The sequence below is a fragment of the Drosophila ficusphila genome, unplaced genomic scaffold, assembly GCF_018152265.1.
Source record: "Drosophila ficusphila isolate 14025-0441.05 unplaced genomic scaffold, ASM1815226v1 contig_414, whole genome shotgun sequence".
NCBI classification, from domain to species: Eukaryota; Metazoa; Arthropoda; class Insecta; order Diptera; family Drosophilidae; genus Drosophila; species Drosophila ficusphila.
Window position 1 is genome coordinate 17524472 of NW_025064328.1, and position 22072 is coordinate 17546543.

Below are 22072 nucleotides of genomic sequence, written 5' to 3' on the forward strand. Positions count from 1 at the left end.
AGAAACTCAAAATATTTTTTGGCACACATAAAGACTATATCTTTTCTTGTTCAGCCACATTTTTTTATGAATAATTTATTGAAAATTGGTATGTAGTTTTTCACTTCATAAAACAATAGATTTGGTTTAGGTTTAGGTTTGATTTAAATTTATTTTGGTGCTGTGCCGAAGAAAAAGTAATTAAAACTGGTGATTTCTAATTAATATCAATATCATCCAGGCGTCCACGCACCCGATTCTTCCGCTTGTGTTTTTTGGTAGGTGGTGGCAAGAAACTCTCCAGAAACTCTATGGTGTTCATAATTGTTTCCGAGCTCACATTTCCTATGTAGTTCTTATCGAAATAGACAACCGGCACAGGAGCCTCCGTTGAAAGGAGCAACTTGTCGCAGTTGCAACGTGTGTTCTGCCCCTGAACCTTTACGTCCAGGGTCTCAATTTCTGCATCTATGGTGGTGTTTGATTTATCTACAAAATTAGGGTATTATTTTATTAGTTAATTTCTTAAAATCTAACCTTTTACCCACCAAACAATGGTCGAAAGCACTCCTTCACCTGTATCCACTTGGTGCAAAACTGTTTGATGAAACTGTCGTTCTGGTGGAAAAAACTACGAGCCGCATTGTCAACTCGGTATTTCATAAATCCCGGCACATAGGGCCACTTTCCCTTGGCGGCGTAAAAACAAATTATGTCTAAAAAAATAGAATAATAATACAATACATAAGTGATTTAAAAGAAACCTTTTTAAGAACTCAAAATATACATACTGGACGTTCTTGTCTAAAATATGTAGTCTACTTTTGGGCAGATTGTTATTCTTAAATGAACATTTTATGGCACACTAGAGATCTCATTATACCCTTGCAGAGCAAAAGGGTATTATAATTTCAGTCAGAAGTTTGCAACGCAGTGAAGGAGACACCTCAGACCCCATAAAGTATATATATTCTTGATCAGCATCACGAGCAGAATCGAAATATGTATGTACGTCTGTCCGTCTGTCCGTCTGTCCGTCTGTCCGTCTGTCCGTCTGTCCGTCTGTCCGTCTGTCCGTCTGTCCGTCTGTCCGTTTCCGCGCAAACTAGTCTCTCAGTTTTAAAGCTATCGTGCTGAAACTTTCCCAAAAGTTGTGTAGTTGTTGCACGCAGTATATAAGTCGGAACGGGCCGGATCGGCCGACTATATCGGATAGCTCCAATACAAGAGAATGAAATAAACAATTCTCACTCTATTGTTTTTCATCAGATCGACTTGAATTCTTCAAGATGGCGTTTTCTAACTGTTATTGAATTTCGGATTAAATTTGATCAAAATCGGATAACTCTATCATATAGCTGCCATAGGAGGGATCGAAAATTATATATAGAATTAATGGAAATAAATTGATAACATCGTTGTTTTTCATCAGACAAGTATGATTTTTGGAATATAGAGTGTTCTTACGACTCTTGAATTACGAGTTAAATTTGATCAAAATCGGACAACTATATCGACATATTTGATGACTGCAAGGGTATATAAGCTTCGGCTTGCCGAAGCTAGCTTCCTTTCTTGTTTTGTTTTAATTTTGTCAAAAATATTATAAATTAATATTAATATTTTACTATATGTATAAAATGGGACACCCAACTCACACGGCACATGGAACAGGTGCAGAAATGTGCGCTGATGCTCCAGACTCGAGATCAGGTGGATGCCACTGGACCGGCGACTTGCCTGGATCTGTTTTCCGGCAAAGGGAATCTCGTCCACTCGGACACTCTTCAGATACGCCTCGCCCACCGTGAGTAGAAAACCCACCAGAAAGAGGGGCATAACACGCAAGGCAATTTTCCGACGCAGTTCCATAGATGGACTTTCCGCTCGACAGGAACAAATGGAACTGACGAATGTCCTGCAGGAAACGTCAAAAGCCTGAGTGATTCCGCTGCGCTTTATTGATTTTAATTGCGAGGTTGACACAAAATCCAGGCACTCGGGTCATTTGCATGTTGTAACCCAATTTGCCAGTCATAAAGGTTCATTGCACCTTTTTCTCCTAACTATAAACACGTGCCAATTACAAGTAGAATATTAAGTCACGGGAAATGCGGTATGCAAATGGCTTAATCATTAGCTAATACATTACTTAACATTTACCTGATTTCAAGATTGCCGAGAACAACTATAATTAACTATGAATAATCAATTGTAGAACAAGATCACCGAGGAAGAAATTCGATCGGAGTTCTCATTTCCGCCACACGCCGTATACTTAATTTGCCGACTAAACCTGCTACTATTTCACACTTCTTCACGCCTTTTCCCCTCAAACATTTTTAAAATACTGCATTGTAGACACAACAAACGTGTTGCAAATGAATTAAACGGCTTGTGAGGTAATGACACAACTGGAAATAGAAAAAACGAGACAAATATGTTTGTAGTTCAATAGACATTTATAGTTTTTATATAACGTAAAAACATTACAAAAATATGACAACAAAGAGAACTTATTTGTGCTTAGATTATTTTCTTACAGCATTATCTATGGTTTCTTCTTATGTTCTACATATCTTCAGCACCGAACATTTGTATATACATGTTTTGATGAATGAATCCGAGCTCAAGACTCGTCCGGGTTTCCATTGAGTATAAGGGACCAGAGTTTCACCCTGTCCGTTTGGAATTCGCTGGCCACGTTAACTTGAAAGCCTTTCGGGGAGTCTGGCGCATTGTCGAATTCCTGGTAATCGCAAACGCCGTTGGAACGTGACTGGAGCACCTCCATGGAGCAGGGGTTCATTGACTCGGCATTCCTTGGTTTTCTAGGAAACACAGTGATTCATTTATTTTATTGCTCATTTAATCTACTTTTAATACTCACCCGAACTTGGCAAAGTGCACGAAGTAATCCACAAATGAGCTTATTACTTTTGCCTCTGTGGAGTTACGTTCAAAGTCGGGGAAAATCAAAGGACTTCGGAAGAGATATAGAAGATCATCACAGTGGACAACCCCGTACTTTCCAGTAACATTGGCTGATGTGTAAGCAGAGGCATAGCTCAGAGGTCCTTTATAGTTAAAGCTGTACAGGTAAACAGGATTCGCCGTTTTGTTAACATTTTTAAGGATTGTGTTGTACAGAGGATGCTTGAAACCCCTATCCGTAATTAACTGGGATGCAAGAGAAATTTAAATTAAATAGCTTAACTTTGCAGTAATTTACACCAAAACTCTTGACTTACGTCCATAAATCCTTGAACAGTTTCCTCGTTGACTTCATGCCGTCCTCGGAAATACTCTTCCACCAGAAGTTCGGTGGCCTGGTTCGATCTCTCCCTACAGAAATCAGGTGGAAACTCCATGAGTTCCTGTAGCAGCTCATCAAATCGCGAGTTGAAGCTCTTGCGAAGGGTTTCGTTGCCCAGGATGTTCACCACCCGCACAGCTCCTTCACCTGGAACTGTTCCCAAAAGAAGAGGAACGGAAGTCTGTTGTCCCTCAGCCAGGATGTCCTTGGGATGTTTAGAGAGGAAGGCCTCCAATCCCAATCCCCTTTCAACCACTGGTCGGAAGTTGGTCATGTGATCCACATCCCAGAACTTTAGACCATCTCCGGCATTCAGTAACTCGGTGGCATCTACCTTTCGGAGAGCTTTGGTTAACTTCGAAGTACTCAGGTTCTGGGCCTCTGGAATCTGGGCGAATTCCGCCAGGAGACGAGCCTGCCTCAAAGGCTGTTCCGCAATGGCAAAGGGTACATTGGCGGTTCCACTCATGCTGATCACGCGATGGAAGAGTCCTTGTGACCTGGGACTCAACAAGTGCATATGGGCTGCCACTCCGCCGGCACTCTGGCCAAAAATGGTTACCCGTTGGGGATCTCCACCGAAAGAGCGAATATTGCGCTGCACCCAACGAAGGGCTGCGTTTTGATCCTTTAGTCCAAAGTTTCCCGGCATAACAGCATCCTGGGTGGATAGGAATCCTTTGGGTGGAGCCAAACGTAATATGGATATTTTATTACTTAAGTACTTTACACTCACCAAAGGGTCCTAGTCGATAGGCCATTGTCACCAGGATTACTTCCCCGGAGTCCATAAAGTACTCAGGTCCTGTTAACCCAGGTCCTGCAGAGCCAGCAAAGAAGCCTCCGCCGTGGATGTAGACCATCACAGGTAGGTGTGCTTTTCTGACCTTATAAAAATATTGAATTCTAATATTTGAACCAAGAATAATCCAATTGGGACTATTTTTGTATTTCAACTAACCTCTGGTCTGTACACATTTAGGTAGAGACAATCCTCGTCGCCATAAATGATGGGAGCGGGCAGCAGATAGTTCTTCTGGATGCAGTCCATCTTGGGTTCACTGGCATCGTAGACGCCCAGCAGCTTGGGTATTACCTTGGGGTTCTGGAGATGCGAATATCTCTTCTGCGTCAGGGGTTTCTTATCGGAGCTGTGGAGCCCACAGCATACTCACACTGAAGCGCAGATCTCCGACGGGCGGCAGGGCATAAGGGATCCCCATGAAGGCCTCGAACCTCTCCGACTGATAGCCCTTCCGGTGAGTGCCCTTCAGGCAGCCCACGCTGGGCGGGCACACGACCGGCTGCTCGAGGGCCATCGAGCAGGGCAAAGGGCCATCGAAAAGCTGGCCGAGAAGAAGCAGCGGCAGTAGCATCCGCAGTTGAATCATCGCCGGCGGTCCACGAAGTGACTGAAAGCAGAGCTAATGGATCATTAATTATGCATATCGATGGGTTATTTATGATCGGTTTTGGGGCTTCCACCGCTTTGTTTTGCTTCGCCCGAGATTAAAGGTGATGTCAACGCTAAAGCGGTCTCGGATGCTTTTCTAATTGGCCAGCAGCTCCTGCTGGAAAACCTCGGCATTCACTCACTTGCGAAAAGGGGGAAAATCTCTTTCGTAGAACCACACGCGACTGAGGCCCAAATCGATCTGACCGCTTTCGAGGGCTCGCGTTCACTTTAATCGTGAAGAAAAGTTTGCTCTATTCGTAGTGTCTCTCTGTCCACAATCTCGAAAAAGTGACTGAACTTGCTGTGGAAAATTTATACAGAGCACGGCGAACGAAGCGAGGGAGCCGGAGATCGGTTCACACGGCGTATGCTTGATCAGTGCGGATACCAATCGATCTGGAACTGCATCTAGATGCCGCTGGGCGACCTCAGCTCAGACTCGATCCGCATCTGGTTGGGGTAATTTGAAACACGCGCCAGAACGAGTAGAAAGTGTTATCCAATCGGAATCACTTACTATACGCTGATCCGTCAGAGTTAACGACTGGCGATCAACTGCGATCGCCTCGAATTGGAACTTTCGCTTTTATCCTGTCCCTCGCCATGAAATTTCACTTTAGTGCAGTTACAGAGAAACAAATCAATTGCAGCATAAATAACCATTCTTTTTTATGTGAAAATTTAAGAATACTTTATAGTCGCCGTAATAACCTAATTGCTATGTTTTGCGTTTCGTATTCAAGTGGGTCATTAAAACTTTTACGACTTAATCATTTGCAAATAAAACACACCTCCGACTTTAAGCACTTGTTGAGTAATTACCCAAGCGTAACCATAAAATACTTTTAAACTTCTATGTTATGATAGTAAGCCTCTGATTCCTTAACCTAATGAGGCGTAAAGTTATCACTCACTGTATTCCCCACAACCTGAAACCGTGATCTTTGCACCCCTCACTTTCGTTTTATCCCTCCATAAAACGTCACGGTTTTCACTCTCGTTTATCGTGCTCCATCCGGAGATCGCGAAGTGTATGGAAAAAGTCTCCAAGCAAGATGTTTCCCCTATCGGGCGAGATTTATTGCTCCCCGGATCGACGGCTATCTTATCTCACCGCTTGTCGCCGCGCCTTTTATTCGCACTTAATCTCATTTCTTGCACATTCTGCATATGTAAATTGACCTTCGAATGACAATTGGGGAATGGGGAGCAGACTTTTACAAAAATGGAACACAAGCACAGCTCCACTTACAATGTCTCAATGAAAATCTGGGGTATTTTAAACAGTTCTTGTAAGAAGATCCGTTCCATTTCGCAAATTAATCTGATTTATTTATCCGTAGCTCGCTCTTAAATAAACCCTTAACACGGGAAAATTGTTTTGGGAGGGTTTACATATCTCAAATCTTTAGAGAAACAACTTTTTCCAGATGGAATAGGCTGTAAGTTTAAAATCCCTTCTTATTTCTTCCTGGTATTTTTCAGTGTTGCCTCCAAAATGTAAATAGTTGCACATTTTCTGGTCCTCAAAGTCCGAAGCTTTGCAGGTAGTTCCTTCATGAAATATCCTTAAAAGTAGCAATTAATTATTAAATAATAGTTCTTAATAGAAAGTTTATAAAGCTTACCCCGTTTTGCCAAAGTCCACCATCAGTGAAGTCATTCTTTCGACCACCTTTGCGTCTTCCGAATCCTTGGGGAAATCCTTGAACAGAACCGGCAACTTGATGGTGTGAATACCATCATCCATGTGAATTGATCCTAACCCAAAGTCCTCAGTGGAAGAAGTGAAATAAAGTGACATAGACTGTTGGCCGCGAAACTCAAAAATATAGTTGTGAAGTGGATTCTCTTCAAGGTTGGCATAGCTTGCATACGATGAAACGGCTTCATATAAAGAATAATAGAAGCCAAAGTCACCAGCAATTTCTGAGAGAATCAACATGGTATCGTTTCTAAGAGCGTCCCCATGAAACTCATATGCGTCCAGTATATTTCTGACCGTTTCTGGAGGAGTTCCCTCGGGCAGAACGAGCACCAAAGCCATGTTTTCCAGAAAGTGTTCATTGAAGTCATCCATGAGTTTTTGATCCTTAAAGGTGTGCAATAAGCTCAGGACACCTTCACCTGCTCTTGAATTGACGCCAACCAACCAGGGCACTTGATTAATTCGACCAGCCAGATGAGCCTTGAAAGGATCTTCGGTCAAGAAGGCCTCAGAAGATTCAACTGCCTCCAACACAGGAAGACAGTTTATCATAGGCAAATTATCCCAGAGCTTCAAGCTGTCCACACTGAGGAGGAGTTTCTTGGGACAGACTTCCCGGAAAGCTTCGGCAAGATCCTGGCTACTGGCACTTTCCGCCTTATCAAAACCCAATTCCTTTGCCAGTTTTCTAGCTTGACTCAAAGGGTCCTCGAGGATCTTCACGCCTGGATAAAACGCGGTACCATCCAAGGACATCGCCCTCTGGTAGAGTCCTAGATTAAAGCAGTATGCGTGAAAGATTAACAAGTAGAAAACAAACTCATATTTACCATTCGAATTAGGACTGAGCATGTGAAGATGGGCTGAAATTCCCCCTGCACTGTGACCAAAAATCGTGACCTTCTCAGGATCTCCTCCGAATGTGGCTATATGTTTTTGTATCCACTGCAGAGCCAGTCGCTGATCCTTAAGACCAAAATTGCCTGGCATGTTTTCGTCGCCAGTGCTGAGAAAACCTACAAAACATATTATTGTGAGTGGATTTTTATAGCTAAGCAACCTACCAAAAGGACCAAGGCGATAGCTCATTGAAACCATAACCACCTCTTCGGTATCCATGAAATACTCAGGTCCACTCGCCATTGGATGGGCAGAGCCACTAAAGAAACCACCTGAATGTATGTAGACCATTACTGGCAAGGGATTTCCCTCCGTTTGCTAAAGCAAACAAACAAATCTGGATAACAGGTCTTCTTGTTAGGATTTCAAAACTTTGTACCTTAGGTCGATAAACATTCAGGTAGAGACAATCCTCTACTCCCATTATAGTCCATCCGTCCATAAAGTAGTTTCTCTGCATGCAGCTGTCCTTTGCGGAGCCAGCATCCAGTACTCCTTCCCAAGGATCAGCAGGCACAGGATTCTGAGAACAATAGCCCGTCCAATTAAATCCCCTTGATGGAATATTACCAAAAATAAGCCACCTTAAGACGAAGCGATCCCACTGGTGGCTGTGCGAAGGGAATTCCCATGAAGGCCTCGAACTCTCCTTTTTGATATCCTGGCATTAGAGTGCCTCGCAGGCAACCCAAATCCTGCAGGCACACATCCAAGGAGTCACCGAGAGCGACAGCTAAAAAAAATAATGATGCAACTCGGAGAAACAGCATCTTGAAACAACTTCATTGCATCCAACTGCAACTCACATTTATATCTTTTTCATATACTAAATGCTTCAATCAAAAGATCAATATAGTGTTTTCCGAATTAAAAACAGCAATTATCGAATCCTAAAAGGTTTTTATTTCTGTAAAGTACAAAAGCGAGGGTAAGCTTTCAACCAAAGCTAATCGTATATAATACACAGTTTAATAGACAACTCTTTAGCCTAAACACGCATCCAAGCCGAGCTTAACGATTAAGAGGTATAATTACAGTAATGTCTATATAACATGGCGATTTAACTAACAATAAACGATGCGATTTCGGAGAAATTTGTCTAAATTACAGGCCTAAGAACCGGAACTATTTATAGAACTAAGTAACTCCAGATCAAATGGGTGATAAATTGCGGCGCTGGGCGGCCGTAAGTTGCGGATGCCACATATCCACAATGAGCACAAGGCGGGGAAGGGTTCCATTATGCCACACCTCGTGCTCGAAGCTGTCGTCGAAGATAAAAAGCTCTCCCTCACGCCAGGTTCTAAAAAATAGATTAAATATTAGGAGTATGTTATTATTATTAAATTATTTTTCCCTACCTTTCTTGCTCTGCCACTCGAAGCGAGGTTTTTTCCGGCTCTGGAGCAACCAGGGTGAGGTGAGCCCTTAAACGGCAGTTGGTGGGTCCACAATGCGGCCACACATGCGTCTTGGCCTGCATCACACTGAACTTCACTTGGCCCCGACGACAGCCGGCGGACTCGGGAAACGTCTGCAGCAAGCTGCAGGTAATTGGCGTCCTCTGACAGTTGTCCTTCACTGGACGACCTTGGGCATACAGCTCGTACTGCTGCCAGACGCCTTTGTCGCGCAGTAGCTCCGCTTCATCCTTGAAGAATCCACTCCTTCCCAGCAGGGCTAGTCCCTCATCCCGGATTGCGCGCCAATTGAGCTGCAGTTTTTCCAGTTGTCGTTCATAGCCCGTTTCCTTGGGCTGCCAGAAGGGATGGCCTTTGAGCTTGGGTTCATTATACAGCGACCTCTGATAGAGGCTCTCAAAATATCCTTTTTCGACACCTTTTCTATACACATCTAGGGCATCCGATTGCCTGGACAAACGTTGCAGTGTTTCGCCAAGGGATAAGTAGAAGAAAGCCTCCTGGGTTCCCTCCTCCTGGGACTCCACAGCATATTTGAGATACGGCAGGGCTTTCTGGTAATCACCATGAAGTTGCTTCATAGCCAGCCCATAATGAAGTTGCGCCACTGCATTTGTAGGCCAGAGCTTCAGGGTCTCCGCCGCCACCTTTTCCACCTGCTGAAGACTGAGAGGCAATCATAAGGTATTTCATCATCAAGGCATTCTGCCTCACCTACTTGTTGACCATGAGATAGGTGAGTGAGAGTTGGTTACGCAGTCGCGGTTCCTTCGGAAAACGCTCGATGAGTAGCTCGTGAATGGTCGTCGCCTGATTGTGGAGGCCTAAGAAAGGAAAACTCCTTTAGATAAAAACCTCTAGAATTTTGGGAATCCCCTTGCTCACCCAAAAATCTCAAGTTCTCAATGCAGCTTTCGCCGGCGGACTTGAATTCCTGATCACTGGCCACCAGCTCGCCAAAGGCCAAGTATCTTTTGTGGGCTTCGATGGCATCCAACAAACGCTTGTTGCTGCGCTCCTTTTTGGCCAGCAGCTCCAAAGCTCGCGCTTTTCCCAAATGGGCCAATGGCTCGTGGGCGAATTGGGTGGTGAGCGTGTTAAAGGATCGCAGGGCTTGGGCATAGTTCTTTTGGGGTGGATATTAGTTCGCGGTTCGTCAGCCAAAACACAAAAAAACGGGTTAGACAAAGTACAAGAAACATGCAATTAGTACAAAATCATTCTAGCATAAATGAAACGCAGTTGCCAGAGACTTTAAAGATGAGCCCATGACCAAGGATTCCTTCAGTGGGTGTGTATTGGTTGAAGAGATCTGGCCACGAGTTCGTCTTAACTAAAAGTCCCCTAAAAAGTGCGTTTCTACAAGTACATTTAGTGTTAATTTCTTAGATTTCGTTAAAGAATCTTTTTCTTACTTGGCTAAACAGTTATAAGATCTAATGAACTTGACAAGCAAAACATAAACTAAAGCTTTGAAATGAGTGTGTTTTTGTTTGTGATTATCTTTAGTGATTGTTGAGCTGAAGATATATCGGAGATTTGTCAAAGTTCCAAGGATTACTTCATCTGCTGCGACCTACCTCCCTAATCATCTCCTCGTTGGCCTTGCGCAGCTCCTCCTCGAAGGGATCAACTTTCTCTGCTGGAGCAGCCTCTTTGGGCTTTATTTCTGTTTGAAATTAAGAGTCCCAGTTAGTATACAATTCAACAAAAAAAAGACAGAGAAGTGCAATTTTGAACGGTTAAGGCCTAAAAAGAGCTCCACCTTGTGTGAGGTGATGGTTGTCTTACTACAGCTAACACTTACGATCTGTTATGTTTTGCGATCGGTTTTCGTGTGTCTTAAAGTAGAGTGTTGGGCCTATGATAGCGATAACTTAAGTGATCGATCGAAAGTATGTCGAATGGAGTATGGAGTGGAGTCGGGTGGTCATCGACAGACTTGGTGATTTGTTTGTGCGTTTAGTAATTACGTGTCCAGCTGGGATCGTCGGAGTCCGGATCGCTCTCGAACTCCTTGACGGGCAGACGGCCGTACTTGGCCTCCAGCCGGCTCATCAGATCGGCATCGTCCACGTCGGAGATCTCGTCCTCCTCGTCGGTGATCTCTTCATCGCTATCCACCTCATGCTCGTAATCGTCCATGGCTCCGTCCTCGTACTCCACATAGATTCCGCTGGCGCCGGCCGACTGCTCCGGCTCCTTTTCCTGTTCCCTCTCCTTTTCCTTTTCCTTCTTCTCTTCGGTTTTCGTTTCCTTCGCTGGTGGTTCCTTGGCAAACTTGTACATGGAGCTCAGTTGCTCAAAGGTTTCGGGCACGTAGCTCGCCATTGAGGCCACATTGTCGTCGCTGTCGTGGCGCGTCTGCTCCTCCTCCTCCTCAATGTCGCTGATCTCCACCTCGATCTCTTCTTCGATCTCGATTTCCTCCTCGGAGTATTCTTTTTGGACAATGGGATATGACTTAAATTAAAACTCTGGTCTTGGCCCAGACTTATTGCATATATTTCAGATCAATTGACCACCAAATGATTTGAAAATAACTTCGGCTGGCCGAAGTTGGCATTAATAATGAATATCTCCAACCATCATCTAGCAGGGGCAACTCCTCCACATCGTCGGGTATGTGATCCTCGGCCGTGGCAATCGTCAGTCTCCGCCTCATTATAGTTTCAGGCGCGGGCTCATCCTCGTCTGTTCATTCACCACGGGAGATTCGAACGTTATTCGAGTTAAGGGATTATTAATCGAGCAAGAACAAAGCCATTCAACAATTTCCGTACATACATACATTGGTGGAATAAGTTAAACAAAGCTGTGACTACAATCAGATTCAAGAAATAATAATAAATCATAATCAAAATAAGCTAACTGAAGAAAGTGCAAAGATTAAGCTGGGATCATGAGTTCTCTGAGCTGAATCAAAGAGAATGCATTCCCCAGAATTTGTTTTAGTTCTGTTAATACATCGATTACGAGACACTTATATAGTTTTTGATTCAACCAATCGCTTGGTGGGTTAGAATGGAAAGCGGCGCTTAGTAGTGACTGCTCATAAGATTCCCCAGAGGAAGGATTATTTGTTATTCGTAACATCTGGCGTGCTTGGCGGATATAGATAGAGATCAAGATCAAGAGCAAAGAGCGGAATACAAAGAGCGGAGTTTTTGGGGAGCAGATCATCATTGAAGACTCACTTGTATTTGGACTTTTCCTTATCAATACAAGGCGTGAAACTAAGGCAAGTGCAACGCCAACGCCAAATTTAACGGCAACTGTAAATGAGTCAGGTTTTAGTATCAGAAAATAAACAAACAAATGCCTTTTGCACTTTCTTGTACAATTTCGGTTTCTGTGTACTTGTTTTTTTGGGTTTTTCTTTTTCTTTTTTCTTTGTAAGGTGGAGCATTTTTGTCTGTCAGTTCTTAAGGTTCTAGGCCTGGAATATCCGTTAACCGTTCAATGTTTATGCCTCCCTTACTTACGTGATGCCAACCAAGAGGAACCCTCTTCTTTGGGCTCCTCTTCACCGTCCTGGTTCTGCTCCTTCTCCTGGCTATCTACTGCTTCCTTTGGCTGTAGCTCCTCAGGATCATTTTCAAACTGCTGATCAAGGGACTCAAAGTCATCATCTTCTTCGTCATCGGCATCGTTGTTGTCTGGTTCCTGAAAAAAATAATAAAATGATTCAGACTCAATAAAATATTCTGTAGCACAAACAACTATAAGTTGTTGTTTTTGTTTGTTGTTTTTAAAAACAATTTATATTATTTTAAGAGATAAAAATACTATACCTGTTCATCATCATCATCGTTATCATCTCTGGCAGGAGCACTTTGGGCTGCAGATTGTGATCTTGGCGGTTCAACAGACTCCTCGACCTCTTGCTCCTCCTCGTCCTCGTCTTCCTCTTCCTGCTATACACAAGAATAAAATCACTCATTAAAATAGCAAAAACTTGAAAGTCAATATTTCATGAGCTACGAATCCTACCTCATCAGCTTCTGATGGTGGGGCTTCAGTGGATTCCACTGCATCATCATCAGCCGCAGGTTCATCCTCTTCCTCATCTTCAGCTTCATATTCCGCAGTGGCTTCTGTGGTGGCTTCTACGGTGGCCTCCACAGTGCCTTCCTCCTCCTTATCCTCATCTTCATCCTCCTCTGCATCTTCAGCGGTTATGTTTTCGCCTGCATTGTTCTCCTCATCCTCGTCTTCCTCCTCTTGTTCAGCCTCAGGTTCTTCCTCCTCTTCCAATTCTTCCTCCTCCTCCTCTAATTCTTCCGTAAGAGGTTCTTCTTCTAAAATAAGTATGGAGTTTCAATGATTTGAAATATAGAAAAATAAGTTTTCCCACCTTCCTCCTCGTCGTGTTCATCATGTTCATCATCATCGTGCTCGTCGTGATCATCATGATCGTCCAGAGCTTCCCCAGAGGGTTCCTGCACGTCGTGGCCTTCGTGCTCATCCCGGTGTTCGTCCACCCAACCATCAAAAACTTTGGAGAATCGCGATTCCGACAGAGGAGTGTCGACTAAATAACGTAAAACACATTTAGTAGAATTCAAAATTTTTGAATTTTCTGAACTTACGGTCTTCCAGTCCCCGGTTCTCCATGATGATCAGACCCACCAAACCTAAAAGTACGGCCATCAGAGCGAAGAATATGATCTTGGCGCACCAATGACCCCCGGTTCCGTGATCGTGGTGCACGTGCAGGTGGAGATCTTCGTTTCCCATCTTTGTAATGTGAACGCCGTGCGAAGATTCGTCGTCATCTGAGATCGCGCCGTTGCATGATATTGGATAATAAACACATGTGATTACAAACAGTTTAATTGAAGGCACCTTCAGACGGCGTGGGGATGGATTTACATGAATTTAGTAACTGTGCGAGACATTAAATTAATACAGCAAAGCTTTTAGGGGTTTGGTTTCAGGGGGAGATGAGAAACAAAGGGGGATTTGTCTACCTTGAAAGCTGGACTGACGGAGAACAGTCACGTCGCCCTCGGACTTGCGATCATCTAGACAAAAAGTTAGTTACAATGAGACACAACCGGCATTACAAACTGATAAGAGAGCGGCGGGGATCTTTTGTTTATGCCTAAATATGCGCAACGGTAAACAAAGAAGCCGCCAGTCATGCTCTTGGGCAGATGGCCAAGTGAAAATAAATGGCTTTACATATAACCACGGCTACTTATTCTGTGCGGTGGGTGTAATGGCCCCAGAATTTTATACGGAAGCATCACCATTTCTTGATTTTGATCTCTGTTGCATTGGACTTAATTTGCCGCCGAGGTGATTTCACTCCACCCGAGGTGAGTTCTCCATTTTCCGATCAGAGAGAGTGAGAGATAAGCGAAGAAGAAGAGAGATAAGAGGATATTCCCAGGGACGAGAAACAGCTGTAGCTGTGTATCTCGGATATAGATAAATAAATCAAATAAAGACCACTCTCTATTCTCGATATCTGTTTGCATGCCCTTCTGCAGGCCCACAAAGGCATATGTACATATATCCACTTCTTGGTCCCCCGCACACGTCATGCATATATTTTCCTGCTCGATCGGCACACGCATAGCGACAGAAAACAGGCGAGATGTATAATTTTATATAATAGGGCAAAGTTATTTTTAAAAAGGCACTCGACAATATTATTTTGCTAATAAAAGAATTGAACTGCTTGCTACGCGGCGGCGAAAAATTAAAAGATTTACACAGCACAAGTAACGGTTAATCCCGGTAAAGATTTGATGGTAACGTCAAGGACTTACCGCGTTTCCGGCGCTTATCCTTTCGCTTTCGCGGCTGCACATCGCCCGACATTTTGCTCGCAGTCACTATTTAGTATGCCAAATGTATGCCAATTCCGTAAAGAGCGGTTTGTTTTTCCTTTTCGAGCGGACCGGTGAAAGCGGGCGATCTCGATCGGCACGTTACTAAAATGCGAGTACCGCTCGCGCCGTGGGAAAATTATTTATAAAGCAAAGAGGGCTGCCAGATCCGGCGGCAAAGGTGACAGCTAGAGATAATAGCTGGGTGGCGATAGTTACTAGATAACTTGACCAGAATAAAATTTTTATAATTGAAAGAAACTATTATTATGCTTCTAACAAATTGTTCTTTTAAGGCTAATTTCCCTCAAAATTCACTCGTGATACGAAAGTTAGTTTTGGTCAGTTTTATTGTGAGTTGTTTTGGTCACGAGTAATACTTTTAACAAAAATTTAGCTTCTGCTCCTTACATTTCAATGTTTAAATAAACAATTTTTTAAATAAAATTTGTTACGTTTAATTTGTCTTAAATAAACTTTTATTAAAAACGTAATACAGAATCTCTGTTTTCAATTCCTGCGCATTGGCTGCTTGCGTGCTAGAGATGGGTGTGCTAGGGATGAGCGCACATCACGCGCCCATCTTAAAGAGAACCAACCCCGACCAAGAAAAAACAAGAAAATAATACACAATTGGCGACGGCGGTGCAGAGGTTCTCCGTGTGATCCGATCGAACGGGTACGGAACGACGGACTTGGGCTAAATCCTTGAGGTCAGGGGTCAGCGGTCCGTAAGTAATGGCCGGCGACATGTCCATCGGCTGTGCGGCAATCAAACGATCCAGCAAGCTGAGGTCCTGCACCAGTGCCGCCGACACGGACTCGATGCGGGTGCCCAGCGACCACAGGGACAATGGAAACCTGGTCAAGACGCCCCCGGTGCCGCCCCAGAATATGCGGGGCGGTCTACGGGTCTACAAGATCGTCATCCTGGGCGACGGCGGAGTGGGAAAGTCAGGTATGCTGCAAAATTCCCCAAAGAAAGTGCCGAGTTATCACTGCGCACTTTGATTGCGACTGCGAAAAATCAATAAATTATCTCAATTTCTTTTACGCTTTGTTTTGGCTAACGCCACCCTACTGCCGCCCACCTACCACCCACCGCCCCCTTAAAACGACGACGATGACGATGAAACCCGAACAGCTGTCACCCTTCAGTTCGTGAGCCACAGTTTCCTGGACTACCACGACCCCACAATTGGTGAGTAAGGCGCTGGAAAAAGTTGCTCCCAACCCTCTCTAAATGTATACCGGTTTTCCGACCGACAGAGGACTCCTACCAGCAACAGGCGGTCATCGACAACGAGGCCGCCCTGCTCGATATCCTTGACACCGCCGGTCAGGTGGAGTTCACGGCCATGCGGGACCAATACATGCGTTGCGGCGAAGGTTTCATTATCTGCTACTCGGTCACCGACCGTCATAGCTTCCAGGAGGCATCCGAGTACCGGAAACTAATCACCAGGGTTCGCCTCTCTGAGGACATTCCACTGGTTCTGATTGCCAACAAGGTGGACCTAGAGTCGCAGCGACGCGTGACCACCGAGGAGGGTAAGAACCTGGCTAACCAGTTCGGTTGCCCCTTTTTCGAGACCTCGGCTGCACTGCGTCATTACATCGACGAGGCGTTCTACACGCTAGTCCGCGAGATTCGGCGTAAGGAGATGCAGAAGGCACTGGGAACGGACTCCAATTCGGAAAAGATCCATACGGGGCGGCGAAGCCGCTGGTGGCGAATCCGATCCATCTTCGCCTTGGTGTTCCGGCGCAGGAGGAACCTCAATTAGGTCCAGGTGGAGATTTGTTTGAACGAGTGCAATATTAACCACACATACGAGTAACTTTTGTTCGCTATATACACGGAATGTATATAGCACACGCCCATCAAATACTACCTACAAGAATTTACCGATCGAGGAGAACACTAATTGTTATGGCCACAGTGGTTTATTTATTATTTGTTACAAAACTATTTAAAATACTTGTTGTCGGCCAGAAAGATTAGCGAGAAGGTAGAGCAGCGATAGAGTATATCAATACGTTTAAGCACCGATCCAAAAGATACATATTAACAATGCACGTACATATGTTTATGTAGTAAATATTACTAACGTTGATTCCTAGACGAGAGCGATTCAGGAAGTGTGGCAATTGGCCGAAGCTCAAAAGCATTTAAATTCAGCAAGATCGAAGGGGAGACCCCCCAGTGAACATTCTGAAAACTCTGAATCCTAGCCAGGAGATAAACCCAACGGCCAATTGCCAGGTAAACAGAGCGGAACAGGGGATGATTTTTAAACTTATGTATGTACGTATTTACTCAAAAGACACGCACATGACATACGACACAAGCAACACATTTAACTAATCGAATAAATGTTGAATTTAATGTATACTAATATTATAAATCAATCGAGCGACTAAGTATTTGAGACGCGGGAACATTGCAAATAATGAAAGATAAATCAAAAAAACGTCTGTTCAGATCCAAGCCCATATTAATAACGACTATTGATAATTTAAGCACACGACAGCCGATGCATTTGTTGTTTAAGTTTGAGAAATGTTTATTGTTTATATTGTTAAGGACACGTGTTATGCCTAAGTTTATTTATTATTAGTTTAACCAATCTGTTAATTACTTTTTACACAATCAGCCACACACATCACGTTCTCTAAGCATTCACCATGAGTTCCTCTCATCAATGTTAACTGCATCACCAGAAACGAAATACTAACACAACTTCAATTACTCTGTTTGTTACATGATCCCCAAGCAGTTGGTCGGATTACCATAATTACTGATAATTAAATGTTACTGCGAATCCTTTCCTGTAACCGTTCCAACCAACTACTAACCAACCGACTAATGAAAACAACAACTAAACGAAAACGAGTAATCAAATGCGGGTAGAAATATAGAAAAAAAGATTTCGCCGAAAAGTCAAGCGATTAAAAAAGTATGTTTTAAGAGAAGTGTTTGGTTTGGTTTATTGCATTCTGTCGTGTCCATGTCGTTTCGAAAACGGCATACCGGGAGGCAAAGCCAATAATATTTAATTGTAATACCTAATCGAAAGAAACCAAAACATTTTAATTCATAATGTTATGTACATTTTAAATGTAAAAAAAAAAGGAATTCAAAAGCACAAAATAAACAAAAACAAACCCCCAATAAAGATTTTTTTGGAACCCCCGTTAAACGATGTGAGTTTTTATTTAAGGTTGCCGGTGGTCTTGGGTCTTGTTGGATGTTATCCTCGTTTAAACAATCGTTTAAGTTTCTTATATTTATCTGCCCTTCGGATGTTTCCATTTTAACATCAACAAAACAAGAAACCAGTTCAATCCCCAGCCAAATAAAACATTGAATTAAACCAAGAGTAGATCAAATGTACTGTTTATTCATAAGTATAATATAGTTTGGTTGTATCTGATGCATCTTCGAGTTTTTCAACTTCTGTGTGAGAATTACACGATTGACGGTACAAAATACAAAAAAGAGACATACACATATGTACTGTATAGTATAATTATATGTATATTCGTATTTTATAAAATCATAAAATACTCTTCATATAGTTTGGTTGTTTTGTAGTATCTTTTTTTTTGTTTTCCACTCGTTTTAATGCAAAGTACAAATATTAAAAATCGCTTAATGCGCTCGAAATAGTTTGTTTCACTTCATCAAAAATTTCTCCCTTTTAGCTTCTCCCACGCGAAAACTGAATGCATCTCATTTGTGGCTTAAGTTTAGTTAAATAAACATGTATCGTTTCTTTTGTTTTGTGTTTAGTTCGGTTCTTGTAATGTAGTTTCACTTGCATCTTCTATTGGCGGTCTGCTGGTCTCTCTGTATCTGATAGATTTAAAGGGAACATAACTCTCATCTTCTCATCGTCGCCTACTTTTGCCTTGAACCTCGGTGTCCAACATCTGAATCTGATTCCACTGATTCACCTGCTGCCTCACTCACCCTCACATGGGACACAATCTCATCCTGCCACAGCCGGCTACACTTGACAACACAGATCACGATAAATAATAATTAAATAAACATCATACATCAAAAGAGGGTTGGACAGAAACGGACACAACTTGAATATGTTTACATATATCGATATATATTTGCTTGCAGTGGCTGACTGATCGAACTGCTCTGCCCTAGGGTTACAAATAATAATGCCATAGTTATTACTTTTTACTTCGGTTTATAACTACACTAGACTGTATATAAAATCAAATCCGCATTTGACATTCTACTTGATGCTGCCTCCCTTCTTCTTTTGCTGCTTCCGCCGCTGATTTTGTAGCTCATGCTCTGTTTCTGCTCATGTTGTTGCTGTTGGGTGGTGCAGCTTCGTGTATCCGATGTTCTGGTTGTTTCTTGTTGTTGTTGTTGTTGAGTGGTTGTTCAGCTCGTTATTGTTGTAAAAGGTGTGTGTATGTGTTTGTGTGTGTATGCTGTTGTTGTTGCTCTGCGTGTGTGTGTGGTAAAGATTTTCATGTTGTTGATTTGCTCTTTTAGAGCAAAAGGCATCTGGTCTTCTTCCTCTTTTTGACTTGCAGCGCGGCCCTAGTTGCCGTCTCGAAAACTTCCCGAACACCCTCCTTGGACTTGGCCGAGCACTCCAAATAGGCAAAGGCATTAATCTTCTCGGCCATGGCGCGACCCTCCTGCGGCTTCACCGGCTCCTGCTTCATTTTTGCTAGATCCTGCGGATAACAATATGATTACAACGAGTCCAATTGTCAACGGTGCGTATACTTACCCGAATTGTGTTGGGATCATTTCGCAAATCTTTCTTATTTCCTACCAAAATGATTGGAACATTTGGACAAAAGTGTTTGACCTAAAATAATAGTAGAAATTAGATATTTTTAAATACATAGGGTAAAAAGATTAGTTTTAAAAGTACAAGTTTTGAACTTCTTTAGGAAATACTGAATTTTAAGAACGTTGTAAATCATTAAAGACTCTTAAACACTCAATCGCATTTTCGAGATAAACATTTTGAGACAATGTTGACAGTACTTATAATTGTACCATTTTTGTGCTTTTATAAAATGTTTTTATGAGCAAGAAGTCTTTTAGAAAGCTTTGATAAGGAGTTCCTTATTTGGGAACGATTTTACATTTTTTTTTCTTTTTATTTTTGACAGAAACTTTAAATTTCTGGTAGCACTTACCTCTGGGGTCCATTTTTCAGGAATATTTTCTAGCGAATCGGGAGAATCCACCGAGAAACACATCAGTATGACGTCAGTGTCGGGATAGCTCAGCGGTCGTAGTCTGTCGTAGTCCTCCTGCCCGGCCGTATCCCATAGGGCCAGCTCTACCTGTAGATTGGAATAGGATAGGGTTTATGAATTTGTTTGAGCATTGCAGTTGCAATTGTGTCATCATGATGGTTTTAGACAGAGTATGGGGTATTTGGGGAGCTGGGAAGTACAAGCTCGGAGGCGAGAAGAGTTTGAGTTTAAGATAGCAAGAGTTCGAGAGCGTGAGCAAGGAACTTGGCGGAAATGCCAAACGAATTAATCACATCGAAGCGAGCCGAAGTAGAATGAATGACGTGAACTTGTGTGTATGTAAACGCTATCCAAACAGAAATACAAACAGAAACTGAAAAACCGAAAACCCGCCATATTGCGCAGCAAAAGGCAAACAGTGTTTATTTCAAAAAGCGCCTGAAAATATTGGGGATCCGAATGGAATATATAGCCAAATCATGACTTAATGCCCCATGGAAATCGTACATTACAATCGAGAGGGAAGGAGAGAGATTGCCCCCAAAAGAGAGTACAGGTAGGCAGGGAGAGGAAGAGAGTAAGAAGAAAGAGAGACAGAGAGCGGGGGGCGGCGCAACTCATAAAACTGTATGTGCGCAACGGACTTGTATAAGACAAATACAAAATAATAAGAAAAGAAAACGAGCGGAAGGAAGGGAGCAACTTTACTAATATTAGTGCTGCCAACTCTCTGGTTAGTAGGTGTGTGCATGCGAGTGTTGCTGTGGGGAAATGTGGCCAAGTGTGACTTAATCACTGCTATCAAAACTTGGGATTCTTCTTCCGAATAATCCAAATTTCCACTAACTTTTGCCAGTGGTCTAGCATTTGCAAACACCTTTGTTTATTCTTTTTTATTTGTGTCTGTGGGAATCAGGCGATATTGACTCATATTTTTACAAGAAAAATTTAAGGAAAGACGGGGCAGTTGTAGGTGTGGGAGAAGTTGTGGGTGGCACAAACAAGAGAACAATAAACACACACCCATAGCCACAGACAGAATTTGTAAAGAGGATACGCGCACTTGAAAACCCGAATGAATTGAATGCACACAAATTATAAAACGAGATCAGATGATTATCAACTGGGGTTCGGAGTCTGGGGTTCTACGACAGGGTGGGGTTATCAGGGGGTTTTGGGTGGGCGGAATTGCTCTTACCTGTTTGCCATCCACCTCGATGTCGGCCACATAATTCTCAAACACGGTGGGCACATAGACCTCGGGGAACTGATCTTTGCTGAAGACAATCAGAAGGCAAGTTTTACCGCAGGCACCGTCGCCGACAATTACCAATTTCTTGCGAATCGTCGTCATTGGAAGTTCTGCAAAAGGCAAAGGCAAATTGTACAAGTTGCAAAAAATGCAGTGGAGTCCCGAGTTCCGATTCCGTGTGCCCGTTTCGCCGTTCAGTTCTGTTTAATTTATTCGCGAAAACCGAGCGAGCTGTTCAAAAAATTATCAAAATGAAAAAGCCACACACATCCACAGTACACTGGCACACACACACGAACACACGCGCGCTCGCTCGCTCTCTTTTTTCGGTAGCTCTCTCCCGCTCGCACACACACTTAGTCATACCCGCGACTGGACAGCGATCTAATAGTCTAAAGTGTGGGGTTCTTTCTTTCTGGCCATTGCCCATTGTCCGTTAGCCAAGTTTTCTCCGGTTTTCCTTTTTTCGTTTTTCGCATTCGCATTTTCCTTTGGTCGCGTCATAGGGCCGCCCGCTTCTCCACCCCCCGCTCAACCGCTCCAGGAAACTCCTCTCGCCCCGTCCCGTTCTCGCTTTATTCCAAAAACATCTCATCATCCACTCGCGCTACGTATGTATGTAAGAGTTCGGGTGTGTGTGTGTGCCTCTTGCTGGGCGTGCGTGCATCTGTGTGCGTGCTGTGTGGAATTTTTTCACTGCTCTTGCGGGCCACTTACAATTTATATTGGTGATTTCACAACACTCAGCACGAATTCGACACTTAATTTGCTTACAAAATGGCACAAATTTGTTGATTCTTATGCGTCTACCGTTTAGCTATATCGTATAAAAGTTAATGCAATTACAAAAATTCGAATTGAACTCGACGATTTTTTCCCATGCAAAATGACGATGAACAATGTTCATCCGTTTCATTTCTTGGTAGCGCGATGAACCTTCGATGACC

At 43.2% G+C, this 22072-nt stretch overlaps 5 protein-coding genes across 15 annotated transcripts; 1 reads left to right on the forward strand and 4 right to left on the reverse strand.

The window, feature by feature from the left end:
- Positions 1-196: 196 nt before the first annotated feature.
- LOC108093607 lies at positions 197-1851 on the reverse strand. The gene is made up of 3 exons (XM_017193733.1): positions 1638-1851; positions 528-695; positions 197-468 (listed from the first exon to the last, which is right to left on the reverse strand). The coding sequence occupies exons 1-3, from the start codon at positions 1849-1851 to the stop codon at positions 197-199; spliced, it is 654 nt and encodes a 217-aa protein (XP_017049222.1).
- A 571-nt stretch (positions 1852-2422) lies between these two features.
- LOC108093964 lies at positions 2423-8121 on the reverse strand. The gene is made up of 13 exons (XM_017194368.2): positions 7944-8121; positions 7739-7882; positions 7524-7677; positions 7290-7475; positions 6380-7232; positions 6166-6319; positions 4892-5002; positions 4471-4719; positions 4257-4400; positions 4032-4182; positions 3231-3973; positions 2870-3159; positions 2423-2810 (listed from the first exon to the last, which is right to left on the reverse strand). The coding sequence occupies exons 1-13, from the start codon at positions 8025-8027 to the stop codon at positions 2609-2611; spliced, it is 3465 nt and encodes a 1154-aa protein (XP_017049857.2). The 5' UTR covers positions 8028-8121; the 3' UTR covers positions 2423-2608.
- A 118-nt stretch (positions 8122-8239) lies between these two features.
- Positions 8240-14754, reverse strand: LOC108093993 (aspartyl/asparaginyl beta-hydroxylase). Of its 11 annotated transcripts, XM_017194414.1 has the most exons (14): positions 14561-14754; positions 13373-13558; positions 13138-13314; positions 12774-13081; positions 12575-12697; positions 12266-12446; positions 11978-12055; positions 11367-11474; positions 10754-11221; positions 10361-10449; positions 9666-9906; positions 9499-9604; positions 8721-9446; positions 8240-8662 (listed from the first exon to the last, which is right to left on the reverse strand). In XM_017194414.1, exons 1-14 carry the CDS (start codon positions 14610-14612, stop codon positions 8512-8514), a joined length of 2994 nt encoding a protein of 997 aa, XP_017049903.1. In that variant the 5' UTR covers positions 14613-14754; the 3' UTR covers positions 8240-8511. The 11 variants fall into 11 exon arrangements, with proteins under 11 accessions (XP_017049903.1, XP_017049894.1, XP_017049893.1 ...); XM_017194405.1 differs by lacking the exons at positions 10754-11221; positions 11367-11474; positions 11978-12055 and adding an exon at positions 13754-13807 and having other exon boundaries at positions 12575-12694; XM_017194404.2 differs by lacking the exons at positions 10754-11221; positions 11367-11474; positions 11978-12055 and adding an exon at positions 13754-13807 and having other exon boundaries at positions 14561-14753.
- A 436-nt stretch (positions 14755-15190) lies between these two features.
- Positions 15191-17013, forward strand: LOC108093724 (GTP-binding protein Rit2). Its single transcript, XM_017193934.2, has 3 exons — positions 15191-15578; positions 15765-15821; positions 15890-17013. Exons 1-3 carry the CDS (start codon positions 15359-15361, stop codon positions 16405-16407), a joined length of 795 nt encoding a protein of 264 aa, XP_017049423.1. The 5' UTR covers positions 15191-15358; the 3' UTR covers positions 16408-17013.
- A 979-nt stretch (positions 17014-17992) lies between these two features.
- LOC108093725 (ras-like GTP-binding protein Rho1) lies at positions 17993-22040 on the reverse strand. The gene is made up of 5 exons (XM_017193935.2): positions 21843-22040; positions 21072-21235; positions 19811-19960; positions 19393-19473; positions 17993-19336 (listed from the first exon to the last, which is right to left on the reverse strand). Exons 2-5 carry the CDS (start codon positions 21225-21227, stop codon positions 19145-19147), a joined length of 579 nt encoding a protein of 192 aa, XP_017049424.1. The 5' UTR covers positions 21228-21235; positions 21843-22040; the 3' UTR covers positions 17993-19144.
- Positions 22041-22072: the final 32 nt, after the last annotated feature.